We start from the raw sequence: 14764 nt of genomic DNA on the forward strand, positions 1-14764 counted from the left end.
TTAGGCACATGCTGAGAAGGGGGTCTTGTGGTGAAATAAGTGCTTCATCTTCACACTCTGAGATGCACGCGTGGCTGTATATTAGCTCGACTGCGCAGAAGTCTCATCCCAAACTGGACAATCCTTTGCAAAACACATACGGTGATCAAGCAAACACAAGACACGTGGACAGTTTTTTTTTTCTTCTTTTTTTTTCTTTTTAATTCTTATTATTTTTGCTTTGGATAAAAATGTAGTTAGCTCATTTCATGAGCATAAAAATTATTCTTAATGCAGACAGTAATCATTTGAGGCACAAATGTTTGACATGACTGTCCAAAATATCATTAAAATCTGTACTGGCAAAATGGACTGACATTACATCACATGCTTGATAAACAAGGTCAAATGTAATGGTATTGCATATCACTTGTACATCTGTCATACAGAGGTGCAGCAATAATTAAATGCCTGAGATGTAGGTATATGCTTACAATAACCCCATACATGTGCTGTAAGGTCCTGTAATTAGTTCCTTTCATAACCACAGCAATGACTGAAAAAAATGTATCTATTTGTTTTTTAGTGTTTAGCTGATGGTTTGGAGATCCTCATGGTACTTGCGTCACATACCACTGGGGGGCAGTAAAGGCATTTGTTTGAGCTTTGACTTCTCATGAACCACAGGTGTTCGGTGTCGGAATCATATAACACACCCTGTATTCATTAACTGGCCAGTGTGTGCCAAGGAACAGAGTTAAAAAAGGGGTGGTACTTAATGTCACTCACACCTCCACCTCCAGAGCCCAGTCGATATCCAGCGTCATACTGAAGGAGCTGTGTGGAAATAAAATAACATCACTGCCTTATGTGCAAAGCTATACTCGTGTTCACAGGTTACGCGTGTGCTTTAGACGTACCTCTGAGAGCAGCGAGGCGGCTGCCGTGCTCAGGTGATCTGGAATACGTAGCTGTGTGTGTGGATGTACACCTGTAGGATGACACTGCCACAAGGGCTGATATCACAGAAGAGGTTTTATTTTTCTAATCTCTCTCACACACACAAACTGATGGATGGCCATTTAGGACCCATGTTTGTGTACTACAAGAACATTTATTGTGATTTCACTTAAGAATTTGATTGTGACTCAGCTCACATCGAACTTCTATATTTTAGTCTAGTATGATAGTTTAATAAGATCATACTATACAGTGATATAGACTCGGCTTACCATTCCAGTGAGAAGTTCATACAGTAAAGCTCCCAGACTCCACCAGTCACACGCCTCTGTGATTTTGGATACGCCCCCAATCTCTGTTTCCAAATGATTAGATATGTACAGTTTAGGGCTGGGAAATGTGACTGTTAAACCAATGCCATGATTCATTATGTCATAATACACTTCTGAGATATTGCAGGTATTGCAATATTTTCTTATAACATTTTTTGTTTGTTTGTTTAATAACAATTACAACCTCTAATTCAAAGTCACTGGTTTGATGTTAGTGGGATTTTATTTATTTATTTATTTATTTATTTATTTATATTATAAATACAGAATTTTTTCCTGAGTTTCATTCAATCATTCAGTACGCTTTTCATACCAGTCAGGGTCATGATGTACAGCTTACTTGTAAGTACTTTTTATAATAGTAAATGCATGCAGAAAATAGTAAATAAGGACACGCAATAATTGCATAATCATTGTGTAAAAAACTGATATTCGGCATCATATTTATTGAATTCTGGAAGATCAGAATGGTTAGGCATTGCTGCTTTAACTTCATTTTATCTAAACCCATTTAAGGACCAGTTAACTGGTCAGTAAACTAGACTTTTAAATGTATTCTCCTAATGGTTGGTCTAATATGTTCTGCAAAAACGTGTGATATCTATAGATGGACTGAATTATAATTTCTACATTTTATAAATTTGTATTAATTAGGATCAGCCCCAGCACTGGCAGACATGTACATAACAAATATTCCCATATTGAGCCATCCCTAATAATGAAATTTAAAATAACTGATTTTTTTGTTTTTCAGTTATATGAAATTGTTCTTATGTGTCCTCACCTGGGGCACAGTACATTTCCTCCATAGCTTTAGGACTAATTTCCGACTGAACCTCCGTCCACTGTCCAAAGTAAGTCAGACACACATTTCCTATTCAGAATACACTGCATTATTTGTTGCACAAACCAGTGAAATAAGCTTTTTCATTCATGTCAGTATTAAGCAATTAAGACCATGGTAATAATATAAAATAAATCCTTATGCAGATGTTGGTGTTACTGTAGAGTCACACACTCACCATTGCTATTGAGCAGGATGTTCCTGGGGTTGAGATCCTGGCACACGATGCCTTGTTCATGAAGAATCTCTAGAGCCAACAGGATCTGCGCTCCCCACATTCGCACCTTTCCTTCAGGAAGACCCCATCGACCAGACTGTTGCTTCACACTCTGGCTCCTCGTCCTAAACTGAGGCAAGTGACACCAGCCGTCGACTTCTATAAGCTGCTCCTCCTGAGAAGAGTGAGGAGTGAAGAACGTATCTTGTGTTTTATCTGAGCACAGTGGGCTAAGGAGTTCCCAGGTCTCCTCTCCAGCCTCCACAGACTCTCTTTCCACGTCTTTACTTGTATTGTTCACCTGAGCAGCTGTTGTCATGAAGTCCAAGGCGAAAGGTCTCAGTAGTTTGCTTTCCACAGTAGATCGCGTTCCATTGCAGTACTCTGTGCCTGCTTGGGAATTTCCTGAGCTTAAGCTTGCCATACACTGGGAGCTCTCAGTTTTTCCATGAGTAATGTCATCTTGTTTTTGATTCTGTGAGGATAAAGGCAGGGTGTTGGGAACTATACGAACTTTCTGTGGAAGGACGTTGACCGTGCTACACAGAGTTGGCTGTGTGGTGTCAAATAAAGAGCTCAGTGTGATCTGAGGTGCACTACTGATTCCAAGAATGTCTGTATTTGACCTAGTTCCTGTTAAACCCAGTTCCTGAGCTGGTACAGCAGTCCATACTTTATCGAAATCTAAGCTCGAGTCAATCCGCTCAATATGGACGTCATTTCCTAAAAGATCGGTCGTGACACTGAGTGGATCTCGAGTATCCACAATCACACAGGGATGAACAGGAAGTGGAAAACTGTCCTGAGATATAAGACAATCTTGCTGACCACCAGGATTAGCACTGGAAAAAGACTCGGTCCTTATTGCATAAAGGTTAGAGGACTGCTTTTGCTGGAATTCAGCCTTTTCCGACCGGGAATTCTGCAGGCATCCTGTTTCCTCACAGTATGAGTGTGTGCCACAGCTGTCGAGCTGATGCTCAGCCTCATTCCAAAAAGACAGTGTGTCCGTTTCTAAGCCTTCCAAGTTCTCTCTCTCAGGAAATACGGCGGTATTTCCCTGGTGGTGTTCTCCATTCATGTGGTACAGCTGGGTGAGAGCAGGCGAGGTGTAGCTGTTCTTTAGCTGGAACTTGTGCTGGTTAGGGGTGGAGCAGTCTGGATGTTCTCTGGCTACCTCACTTCTGACCCGGTGCAGTTTGGAGAACAGCTTTCCACCTGAACACAGACAAACAATTCATGGTCTCTCATGTTCTTTATAATTTTACAACACATTTGTTATTCATGTGTTTGTTATTTTAGAAATATAAAGTGTGAGAAGTTCCATCTGAACAGCAATTCAATTCACATCTAATGGCTAAAGGTTATATAATGATATTGCTATATTAGCAGTGTGCACTTATTTATCCTTTTAAACTTACAGAACAAAATCCATAAAACTTAACTATTGAGTTAGTTGTTTACAGGTGGATCTCAAAAATTTGTATATCGTGGAAAAGTTCATTTCTTTCCGTAATTTAATTCAAAAAGTGGAACTTTCATATATTCTAGATTCATTACACATAAAGTGAAATATTTCAAGCCTTTTTTTGTTTTAATCCTGATGATTACGGCTTACAGCTCATGGAAATCAAAAATCCACTATCTCAAAATATTAGAATAACGAATTTATAATGCAGAAATGTCGACCTGAGAAGATCTCTAATCAGCTAATTAACTCACACCTGCAACGGTTTTCTGAGCCTTTAATCTGTCCGTTTCAGTACACACAACCACAATCATGTTTTTGTTGATACATGTTTAAGTTAATATATCAAATGTGTGAATATTTGGTTTAATTTTTGAATTTTCTCGTCAACGCCATTGACTAATTGGTGCCATTTTAGTCAGAGTAAAATTAACTAAAATGAATAAATATGACATGAAGCAGTGACAAAATGTCATTAATATTTTTGTCAGAAAACAAAAACAATTTTTTGACATTCCAATTTCAGTGTCTGAATATTTCTTAACAAGGAAAAAATCATTGCTCTTTGAAAGGGTAAACTTGCATTATTATGCTATTATATTATCATTATATTAGTGGCTTAAAATGGTCTTAAAATGACAATAAAATCGTTTAGTGCAATTATTTCTGGGACAATATATCATCCAACAAATGTATTGTTACAGGCCTACATGCCAAATTTAAGACTTTAGATTAAATGTAGGTCGATACTCTCAGTGTATTTCTGAGTTGGCAGTACTTCACCGACTCTGTATAATAAACATCCGGCTCTTTGTATTAAATGTATAATCTGGCTTAGTGCAGCAGTTTTCTCAGCTCACCTTGAACATGTTCTAGATGCAGGAACACAGAGTCCTCACTGACGTAGTACCTCAGTAACTTTACCATGAACGGGACACCCTGAGGGATAATGGTGGAACGCTCTCGGTTCTCCCAGCTGGACTTAGGCAGGCTCTGGAGGACACGAGGAATTATATACGTAATTGGTGTTACTAAAAAAAGCTATGAAAAATTGGCCATCAACTAATATAAAGAACCTAAACCAAAATACATCTGGGAAATATGTATTTCATAAAGCTGTTCATTAAACATAATTAGACCATTCTCAATTCTGATTGGTCAGAAGGTGTTGATTAATTTTCTATAACCGCAACTCTGACAGTAATCCTTACTGCAAGGCAAATCACAGCTGGATATTAATACATCATTTCTATAAGAAGACGTTATGGCAGGGACTTGTATGGCAGATGCTCCACATCAGAGGAAAGTCTTCAGGTTTCTGGGTAACATGGCAAGCCTTTTTTGTCTTTCCTCTAGTGAGGAAACAGCTGTTTATAGCTGCTGTAATGTAAGTGCAAACAGGAACTTACTAGTAAAAGCTTACTACAACAATAAGCATCAATATAAGCATTAAAAACGTATGATGTGTCTTTAATACAAAATTGTTAGCACGGACTTGAATGAATAAATCACTTCAAAATGGTTCTGCTATATGGCAATAATCAAGTTCAGGATGCTAGCCTAGCAGAGTATTTTCCTGTAACGGTACATCCCATCTTGTTTTATTCCTTGCTTGTACAATAAAAGCATTATTTCCAAGCCATGTCTGCTTACTCTGTCTACTTCCGAAACCTTGTTTCTGGTTTTAGAAACATGAGATGGTTTGGAGTAAGATGCACTAAAGCTTTTAACTGGATCAATGACGACTTCATGAGCCGAGACGAGACGAGAGAGTTTTTCCCCTCAGTGTTATCAGTGTTCTGGCCAGACGGCAATTCTGCCTTTATTCTGCAGTTATAGCATCAGGACATGGCAAGATACCTACCTTAATCACAAATGTCTCCTTGCTAATCAGGTTTTGGACAGTCAGAACCTACAAACACAAGCACAAATGAGCATCTGGAGTGCGATACATTGGCACATGATATAATGTAAGAAGCAAGATGGAAACATTGTAGTTAATCATGATACAGTCCAAGTGCTTTTTCCTCCACTGCACCAGTTATGGTTTTATTAAAGTGGAATTTTGTTGTCTAATACAGCGCTAGAAAATGTGATATCCAATCATTCATCTGATACAGGGTCACGGGGAGAATTTCCCAGGGAATTTGAGACATGAGGCTGGGGACAACCTGGACAAAGTGCTAACCAATTGCAGGGCACAACTGCACACACACACACACACACACACACTATGGAAAGTTAGAAATGCCGCGTGTCTTGGAACTGGGGAAGGAAACCGGAGGAAACCCCCGAAGAACATGTAAATCATGCTAACCACTATGCCATCATGACCCCCAGAAAATGAGTTATGTTTAAGCAGAACATTACAGTGGTAACTTCCTTATGAAATGTCTTCATGAGGAATATTTGAAAAAGCCTTGCTTAGCAGTACAAACGTTCCAGCTGTGCCGCATGACGGGTGTCAGCAAAGATCTAACTAACCATGTGCTCCAACCATTTGACTAAGACAAAATGTCTTTTAAAAATTCTGTAAATAATAAAGAAAATTTATACTCAAACTCCGTGATGATGAGTTTATGTATGTGACATTTTCCCCAACAAATGAAAAAACAGACAGAGGTGAAACTTTTTTCCAATATTTGTCCACTCACTTTGGAAGCAAAAATAGAAACTACAGGAAAAAAGAGTTATTAGTGTGAATGTAACAGTGCAGGTTTTGAGATTGAATAAATCTTAATAAAAGAAAGCTTTCATTTTACAGTGCCCTCCACTAATATTGGCACCCTTGGTAAATATAAGCAAAGAAGGCTGTGAAAATTTGTCTTTATTTTTTAACCTTTTGTTTAAAAAAAAAAATCACAAAAATACTCTGCAATTATTTGATATCCATGAGAGTAATCACAACACAGGTTTATCCAAAAAAAAAATATATATGTTTGTTAAATATATGTGTGCAACAATTATTGGCACCCCTATGAATTCATATGAAGAATTACAGAAGTTAATTGTGTCTTGGGGTCAGAAAATCTCCAAAACTACAATCTGAAGTCACCTACATCATCACAAGTTCTTTGGAAGGGTTTCAGGAAAAAAGCCTCTACTCTCATCCAAAAACAAACTCAAGCGTCTTCAGTTTGCCAGACACTACTGGAACTTCAAATGGGATCGGGTTCTATATTCAGATGAAATCAAAATAGAGCTTTTTGGCAATAAACACCAGAGGTGGTTTTGGCGCACACAGAGAGGTAGCCATATGGAAAAGTACCTCATGCCCACGGTTAAATATGGTGGTGGCTCTTTAATGTTTTGGGGCTGTTTTTCTGCCAGAGGACCTGTACATTTTGTTAGGATACATGGCATCATGGACTCTATCAAATATCAACAGATATTAAATGAAAACCTGACTGCCTCTGCCAGAAAGCTTCAAATGGGCCATGGTTGGCTCTTCCAGCAGGACAATGATCCAAAACATACATCAAAATCAACACAAAAATGTTTACTGACCACAAAATCAAGGTCCTGCCATGGCCATCCCAGTCCCCTGACCTGAAACCCATAGAAAACCTGTGGGGTGAACTGAAGAGGAGAGTCCACCAGCGTGGACCTCGAAATGTGAAGGATCTGGAGAGATTCTGTATGGAGGAATGGTCTCAGATCCCTTGCCATGTATTCTCCAACCTCATCAGGTATTATAGGAGAAGACTCAGAGCTGTTATCTTAGCAAAGAGAGGTAGCACAAAGTATTGACTAAAAGGGTGCCAATAATTGTTACATACATATATTTAACAAAGATTTTTTTTTATAAACCTGTGTTGTGTTTGTAATTGTTTGATATCCATGAGAGTAGAGTATTTTTGTGAATTTTTTTAACAAAAGATCAAAAGCAGGGTGCTAATATTACTGGAGGGCACTGTATATATACATATATCCAGACAAAAGAAGAACATATTGAAATCATTCTCATGGCTAGATCGGGAAGCTGTAGCGAGATTGTGATGGACTTTAACAGGAAACATGACAAACACATCACACAGATCATACTGTTGCCAAACTTATTACTTATTAAATTAAAAAAGACTGGAAGTGTTGCGGACCACAAAAAAAAACATCCACTGATGAAGACACAACCGACGTGGTGCTGGCAAACATAGTCCCCAGTATATGGAGACTTTGGGACACCCTGTAATACCAAATATAAGCTTTGCACATATTCTGACCTTTGTACTTTGTGTCTACTCATGACTGGAATTATTAGTAATAATATGATATTATTAATACTCATTTATGCCTCCTATGCTGGTGATGACTCAAGTTAAGTCAGTTTTGATTTAATATTCAGTTGTTAAAATTAGCACTCAAACATTATTGTTTAAAAAAAAAAACCCACAGCCCTGTTTCACACCTGTTTTACTTCTGTTTTCGTCATACAGCCCACACATAACAATATTAGAAAAATAACGTTTCATTGGTTTCAGTTCACACCACAAAATCACCAGGTGTTTAAACAACACACAACATGACAAATGATTTGGTTCTTACCTTATCAATAATCCCCACCACCTTACACATCTCCAGGTCCTCCACGGGTGAGCTCAGATGTCTGATAGACCTGAATCTTAAGCTGCTGTAACCCTGCTGACCAAAATATAGTCTTAAGTGTTTCAGATCTAAAGCCGTTTTATAGCCCATGCATGACCTCAAAGCTACTGAGGGGATTCTGGGGATCACACAACAACCGAGAGCCTAAAGTTGAGTAAAATCAAGCCTACTCACATTCTTGTCCATGTTAAAGTAAAGCAAATACAAAAAGATAAGCCAGGAATGGGGGGGGGGGGGGGCAGTAATAGTAATAGCTCATAAAAACAGGAACATAAGGTCTGTGTTTGGAACAGACAGAGGAAACATGAGCAACAATCATTTGTATAAGTTGGAAAATTCTAGCCAGTTTTCCAGTGAATCAATTAGCTGGGCTAAGATAATCTCACATACCCCTAATTGTGTGGTATCTTTGCTGAAGTTGTACTGTAGATGAGAGTTAAAGATCTCCTCTGCTCTCTTCAGATACTGAGTGGTTTTCCGCTTCACAGCCTCACGTCTTTCTTTATTTGGATCCACTAAACAACAGAGAAAAGTCCGTTTAACCTCCTAAATCCTAAACATGGATACCTGATTTCATACTCAGTGCCTTTAAAATCATTGTGCTGTATTAGTGACAGGCTGCTTGTTTGTTAATTGTTATGCCAAGATTGACCTTCTGATATCTCAGAAGCCTGCAAAATACAAATGAGCACTATGCTAACAAACCATGACAAGATTCTTCAGCCAGGATAGTCAAGACCTCTCACAAGTGCAATGTGTATCTGCACAACCGCAATGGCCCTAATTCATCAGAGTTTTGAAGAACTGAGCACAGATTTGAGCCAATGGATTGATACATGAACAAATATGCATCTGATTCATGAAACACTCCCATGACATCAATTATTTGAGTTCAAATGATGGATCAGTTTTAACTGTGTATGCAAGCTCCCATCCTCAAGTCTCTTATTTACATATCAGATGCATACAACATGCCCCCATGCACCCTCCAATACGTATGAAGACGAAACCTATCCTAATGATGATCTTGCAACGGTGAGCCAGTGAAAGGAATGCATTCTGGAGATTACACTATTTACATGATCTGAGGAAGTCAATCTAGTCAGGAATAATTCATTTCTGTGAAGCTGAGTTAGAGGTGCTTGCTGCAAATAGAAATATTTGGGGGGCTCAAAAAATTATACAATATAATGCATTGAATGAGGGACAGGACGGTTTAATATTTTGTCTTTGAATTCTTTGTTTTTGCTGAAATTAATGGTATCACATAGGCGAATACAGACAGTTAAGGGTGTTTTATTATTGTTATAATAAAATTATTATCATTAAGCTGTTTAAGATCAAAATCAAGTAGAAAATCGAAGCATTTTCAACCTCACCTGTCAGCAGTTATGTGATAACTAATGATCAATTTAGTACTCAGAAAATGTCAGATTTAACTGAAGTAACATTTAATTGAAACTTTATAAATATTTATATTTATAAATATAAATATAGAGTCATTTTGCAGTGATGTATTTCACATAATGTCAGAATTTCACAGTTTTTCTGTGATTGCTGCAGCCAAAAATGTTTGATTTTGCTGCAGCTTTTTTAAAAAAAAATTTGCGTTGCAACTTGTGGAGTTTTTACTTCTTGAATTGGCGAAAATTCAGTTATATGGAATTATTTCACAGTGATGTTTGTTGGTACATGAGACGTTTTAGCTGTACTCATGTTCGACACACGAATCGAAGAGGGCTTTGGCTGAATGCGCGTTTTGATGATGTCACATGACGCGTCTTGGCCCAAATCTGCCGATAATCTGCGGTAATTTTGAAATATTGCAAGCTCCTCCGAATGTCGCGGCGTTCACTTGAAATTGCATTAATATCTTCGATCGCAAAATCATAAAATCCTGGAGGGACTGATTGTTTTCTCTCAGCTATTACAGTTTTTTCACACTTTTGTAACTTTCCTTACATGTTGGCTAATTTATACAAAAGCTGCACCACACTAACCAAAAGATTACAGCAATTTGCTTACTTTCTACTGATATTCTCTATAGTTTCCTTTTCTGTTGTTCCTCAAGGTTCCATCTATATTGTTTTACTTCACCTATAAAACACTGGCATGAAATGTGCTCAGCCAGGTGCCTTCATGTGAACAAGAACAGGAAATGATGGTCAAATATCAACCTAAAAAAAACCCTGTGTAGTATCCCTTGGCCTATTTCGATCACACAGAGGCAAAATACGACTTTAAAAGCATACATAGAGCATATTACCTTGAACTCCATTCAGCAGCAGGTCCACACCATTCTTGTAGTAGCTAAATGCAGCTTCGTAGTCCTCGTTGACTTCCCTGTCCAGGGCCATGCGGATCTGCTTGGCCGCATCCACCAGATAGTCTCTTTTAGCCATGTCTGCCTAGGGTTAACTTTGCTGAAGTCCTGATGGAACTAGAGTCCACAGAAACCATTTATATGCGGTGCAGTTACATGGACGAGCTGCATGTCTGGGTTGTGACCATTCCACCATTTTCATCAGTTTCTCTCACACACCAGGGTTCCACTGACTGCTCCCTCCTTCCTTGTCCCCCTGCTAAATGGAGTCAAATGTGTAAATGACTACTTTTAAAGACATACTATGGATAGAAAAAGAGCTACAGAAAAGAATAGTAAGCTACAAATGTGGATTTATTCACACAACACTTACATTAACAATAGCATTATTCAGATCTAGCTACAAAAATGTCATCATAATCCGTTTTACCACTTTTAATTTCATTTAAACCTACAGTGAGTGAATCATCCATGTGACTGTCTTGCAATAAGTCCAGGGAACTGGACTTTGGCTTGAATCCCGTTCTACTGCTCTGATGAGCAATAAAACGTCAAGTTCCGTCAGCCAGACGTCACCAAAAATGACCAGGATGACTAAACTTCTTCACAAACATACCTTTGCCCTTGAACGCCATCACAAAAAGACATCATGCTGTAGCAGAGCCATCTAATCCGTCTCTCAGCTCAGGTGGTCCATATCTGAGTCATCTGAATAAATAAAAATGGTTAATATTCAACAAAAGTCCAGCATTTGCACATTGCACTGCAGATCACAGAGTGAAAATAAACTCAGCAGTGGCATGAGGAAGGTATTAAATATGACATGACTCATGTCCTCTTAGACGAGTCATCTAAAATGCTTAATGCATTTTCCGTAAATAGTCACAAAGCAAAACAAGACTTGTAGGAGGTATCAACTGTTTTGAAAACCAAACAAACTATTTAAAAGTGCGGTCAGTGAACAGCCATTTTCAGAGCTATGTCAGTTATGTATTGCCTTTTTCTACAGATATTGTAGATATGTAGCTATTAGCTTGTCACAAAGACGTTAGTTATTCAAACTAAATGACTGTACTGGTAATCCCCCCCACCGGAAGTGACATCTAGCTAGGGTGAAGCTTTGAAATATACTCATTAATTTAAAGTCTGAATACACGAATTTAAACCCATAGGAAAATGTAGATTTTTTTTTTTCATAAATTTGGAACAATTTAATTTATAACTTTTATTTTGTTCAATGTGATATTAAGTTGGGAATTTGGTTATAGGCTACAATGTTTGGACATTTTTATTTCAGTAACCCAATTAGCTTATGTATAACAAGCAAAAGTTGCAGAGTTTTCCAGGAGGACACATTATTATGGAATAAAATTCCTTTAAACACAATATTTACCCATTTCATACCTCTTCCCACTTGACAAGTTTTTTTTAAAGAAAGGAGGAAAGTATACGTCTTATCCGGTTACAAAAAAAAGTTCCTGTGGATTATAAAAAAGCGAATAGCGACATATTTTGAATCATAGCACAAGTTGAATCCCAAATGTTTCTCTATAGTATACTGTATATACCCTAGTGCACTAGTACCTAATGTGCAGAAAGCATCGTTTTCCTCCACACCAGAGAGAGACATCTGGAATATAACCCTAGACAAGTTTACACCAGGCTGTTTGTCTGGACATGAAAACTGTCTCGGCACTATTTTAGCCTGTAATAATCAACAGTGTAGCATAAAAAGCACACATTGCAAGGGGATAACTGGAGAGAATAGTGGCAGGTATCAGAGTGTTTAAAGCACTGGGCGGATGGGAAAGGGAGGGACCGCAATGCAGCTTCAAAGACCAATAACACTGCCCAAACACACACTCATCACATCGCATCACATCATCCACACACCAGAATCACACATTAATCAGCGATCACATCATGCTAAAAACACCTCACACTCAAACGGATCACACAATGATTCAGTACAAGAAAACCGACAGTGTTTACATTTCTTCTGTAATCTAAAGCGCCTTTATTCTAAGGCTATATTCATCCCATGTACAGTACTATAGACTACACTTCACATATCCATGGTGTCGAAATTAATGCACAAATGCCAATGAAACGGAGGAAGATGAAGTGAAAATGAGCTGCATTGCGCTTTTACCTAATGCAATCGGTTTCCTTGCCGTGCGCGCGCCACCGCAGAGTCGGGCCCGTGTGTAGCGGAGGCTCGCGCAGACAGCACCGAGAGGAGGAGAGGAAGCGCTCGCGCAAAGCCTCCTATTGGCTGCTAATGATGTCACTAAAGCCTCTTTTATATATTTATTACAGCGCCCCCACCCCAAACTATTGTTCAAACAAAACATACTATACACTTACCGTCCACTTTATTAGGAACACATCTACATGTGCCCAGTCATGCAGTTATACAATTACAGATACAGTTCATGTTCACATCAAATATCAGAACGAGGGGAAAAAATATGAGGGCAGTGACTCGAAATGGCTGCTGGCACTGGAGTAACACAGAATGGTGCGAAAAAAGAAAAAGACAAAGAAAACATCCAGTGAGCAGCAATTCATCAGGCTGAAATGACTTGTTGGTGAGAGAGGTCAGAGGAGAATGGCCAGACTCTTTCGAGCTTAGAGCAAGTCTGTGGTAACTCAAATAACCTCTCTTTACAGCCATGGTGAGCAGAAAATCATCTCAGAATGTATGTGGAACCTTGAGGTGGACTTGGTGATTGGATAATGGAAAGGGATAATGAAGAGGCGAACATGTGTTCCTATTAAAGTGGCCAATAAGTGTAAAATGTCCTTCTGAGAATCACTGCTACAAAATGAATATAGTTGTAAGTATTAAACAATCTAAATATAAGTAGTAAGAAGTATGTACGGTAAGAATGTAAGTAGTTAACAGTCTAAATATATATTTATAAATATATTTATAAACATTAGAGAATAGGTTCGAAGAGGTTTTGTTGAGAACAGATTTATTTTAGGAATATTACACAAATAACTACAAATTTTAAACTCATTATTTAAACGTGTACAGTAGTATTCTGGATATTTATTGAGTTTTTTTTATTATTATTATTATTCCTGATCTTTTTACTGACTGGGAACATTAAGTCCAAGTTGACATTATCCATAGGCTGATTTGTTTTTATTAATTTACGTAAGTTTGGATTTAACCCATTTATTTCAAGTGTCCAGTCAAACAGGCTAACTATAAGAACTCAGTCATATAATATATTTCATAATTGTGGATTGTGATTTCCACCACTGAAAAAAAATTATTATAATAATCATTTTTTTTTTAATCTTGGAGCCCCCTGGCTGTGCTTCATGGACTCTCCTGGACTTTGAGAGCAACTGTCAGTACAGTTAAATGAGAAATGTGTGGCGGCCTGCGAAAACAGATATATTTGGAAATGTTCTACTATATACTATACTGTATTTATCTGAACCACAACTAAAGTTATAAGAAAAACATTTCAAAAACAGATGTCAAAGTATATTATTGGCAGAAAGACTACATTTTGGGCAAAATTAGCCTTTTGATTTTTATTTATTTATTATTATTTTTGGTTGTTTTCAGTTTCAGCTGCAGCAACATCTGATAGTTATTCTATACTTGACCACAAATATGATATTTTTTTGGTTTGTTTCATCATTTCATCATTCGGGATGGATTTTACTATTTGTCTGTTGCCTAACGCTTAATAAGCTCAAAGTTTTTAATTTATCAATCATTTTTAAGCTTTAAGCCTGTGCGATTCCTGAAGGACTAGGATAATGTTTAAACAGACAAGAAAAAAAGATGTTTACTTAACACCTGCATTTGCAGTGACTTGAACAGTGAGACTTGAGGAGATTACATGCACAATGACCGACATCATACAGTATAACTACAGCAATGTAAATAGTACACTTTAGAAATATCAATGTTGATCATGTTATTTTAACACTTATTACAGATAGGCTGTATGCATGGATGTGGGGTGTGACCACAGAAAGTGCACAGGGTGGCAGCTGCGATAGTTGGATT

At 37.8% G+C, this 14764-nt stretch overlaps 1 protein-coding gene across 3 annotated transcripts; it reads right to left on the minus strand.

Moving 5' to 3' along the window:
• Positions 1 to 172: 172 nt before the first annotated feature.
• rps6kl1 (ribosomal protein S6 kinase-like 1) lies at positions 173 to 11236 on the minus strand. 3 transcript variants are annotated; one of them, XM_053632932.1, is made up of 11 exons: positions 11181 to 11214; positions 10669 to 10984; positions 8793 to 8917; positions 8343 to 8435; positions 5665 to 5712; positions 4661 to 4793; positions 2294 to 3550; positions 2056 to 2145; positions 1212 to 1294; positions 900 to 995; positions 173 to 816 (listed from the first exon to the last, which is right to left on the minus strand). In XM_053632932.1, the coding sequence occupies exons 2-11, from the start codon at positions 10802 to 10804 to the stop codon at positions 706 to 708; spliced, it is 2172 nt and encodes a 723-aa protein (XP_053488907.1). In that variant the 5' UTR covers positions 10805 to 10984; positions 11181 to 11214; the 3' UTR covers positions 173 to 705. The 3 variants fall into 3 exon arrangements, 2 of the variants coding, with proteins under 2 accessions (XP_053488907.1, XP_053488906.1); XM_053632931.1 differs by having other exon boundaries at positions 11099 to 11211; XR_008386768.1 differs by lacking the exon at positions 173 to 816 and having other exon boundaries at positions 941 to 995; positions 2056 to 2116; positions 11099 to 11236.
• Between the last annotated feature and the right edge of the window lie 3528 nt (positions 11237 to 14764).

The sequence above is a fragment of the Ictalurus furcatus genome, chromosome 9 (assembly GCF_023375685.1).
Source record: "Ictalurus furcatus strain D&B chromosome 9, Billie_1.0, whole genome shotgun sequence".
NCBI lineage: Eukaryota > Metazoa > Chordata > Actinopteri > Siluriformes > Ictaluridae > Ictalurus > Ictalurus furcatus.

What these genes read in the sequence shown, in the direction of transcription:
- rps6kl1 (XM_053632932.1), bottom strand. Translation starts at nt 10,804, where the DNA reads ATGGCTAAAAGAGACTATCTGGTGGATGCGGCCAAGCAGATCCGCATG. An exon ending in AAGATACCACACAATTAGGG is followed by an intron (nt 8,436 to 8,792) that starts GTATGTGAGATT and finishes TTTGGTCAGCAG; the next exon opens with GGTTACAGCAGCTTAAGATT. An exon ending in TGGTGGGGATTATTGATAAG is followed by an intron (nt 5,713 to 8,342) that starts GTAAGAACCAAA and finishes TTGTGTTTGTAG; the next exon opens with GTTCTGACTGTCCAAAACCT.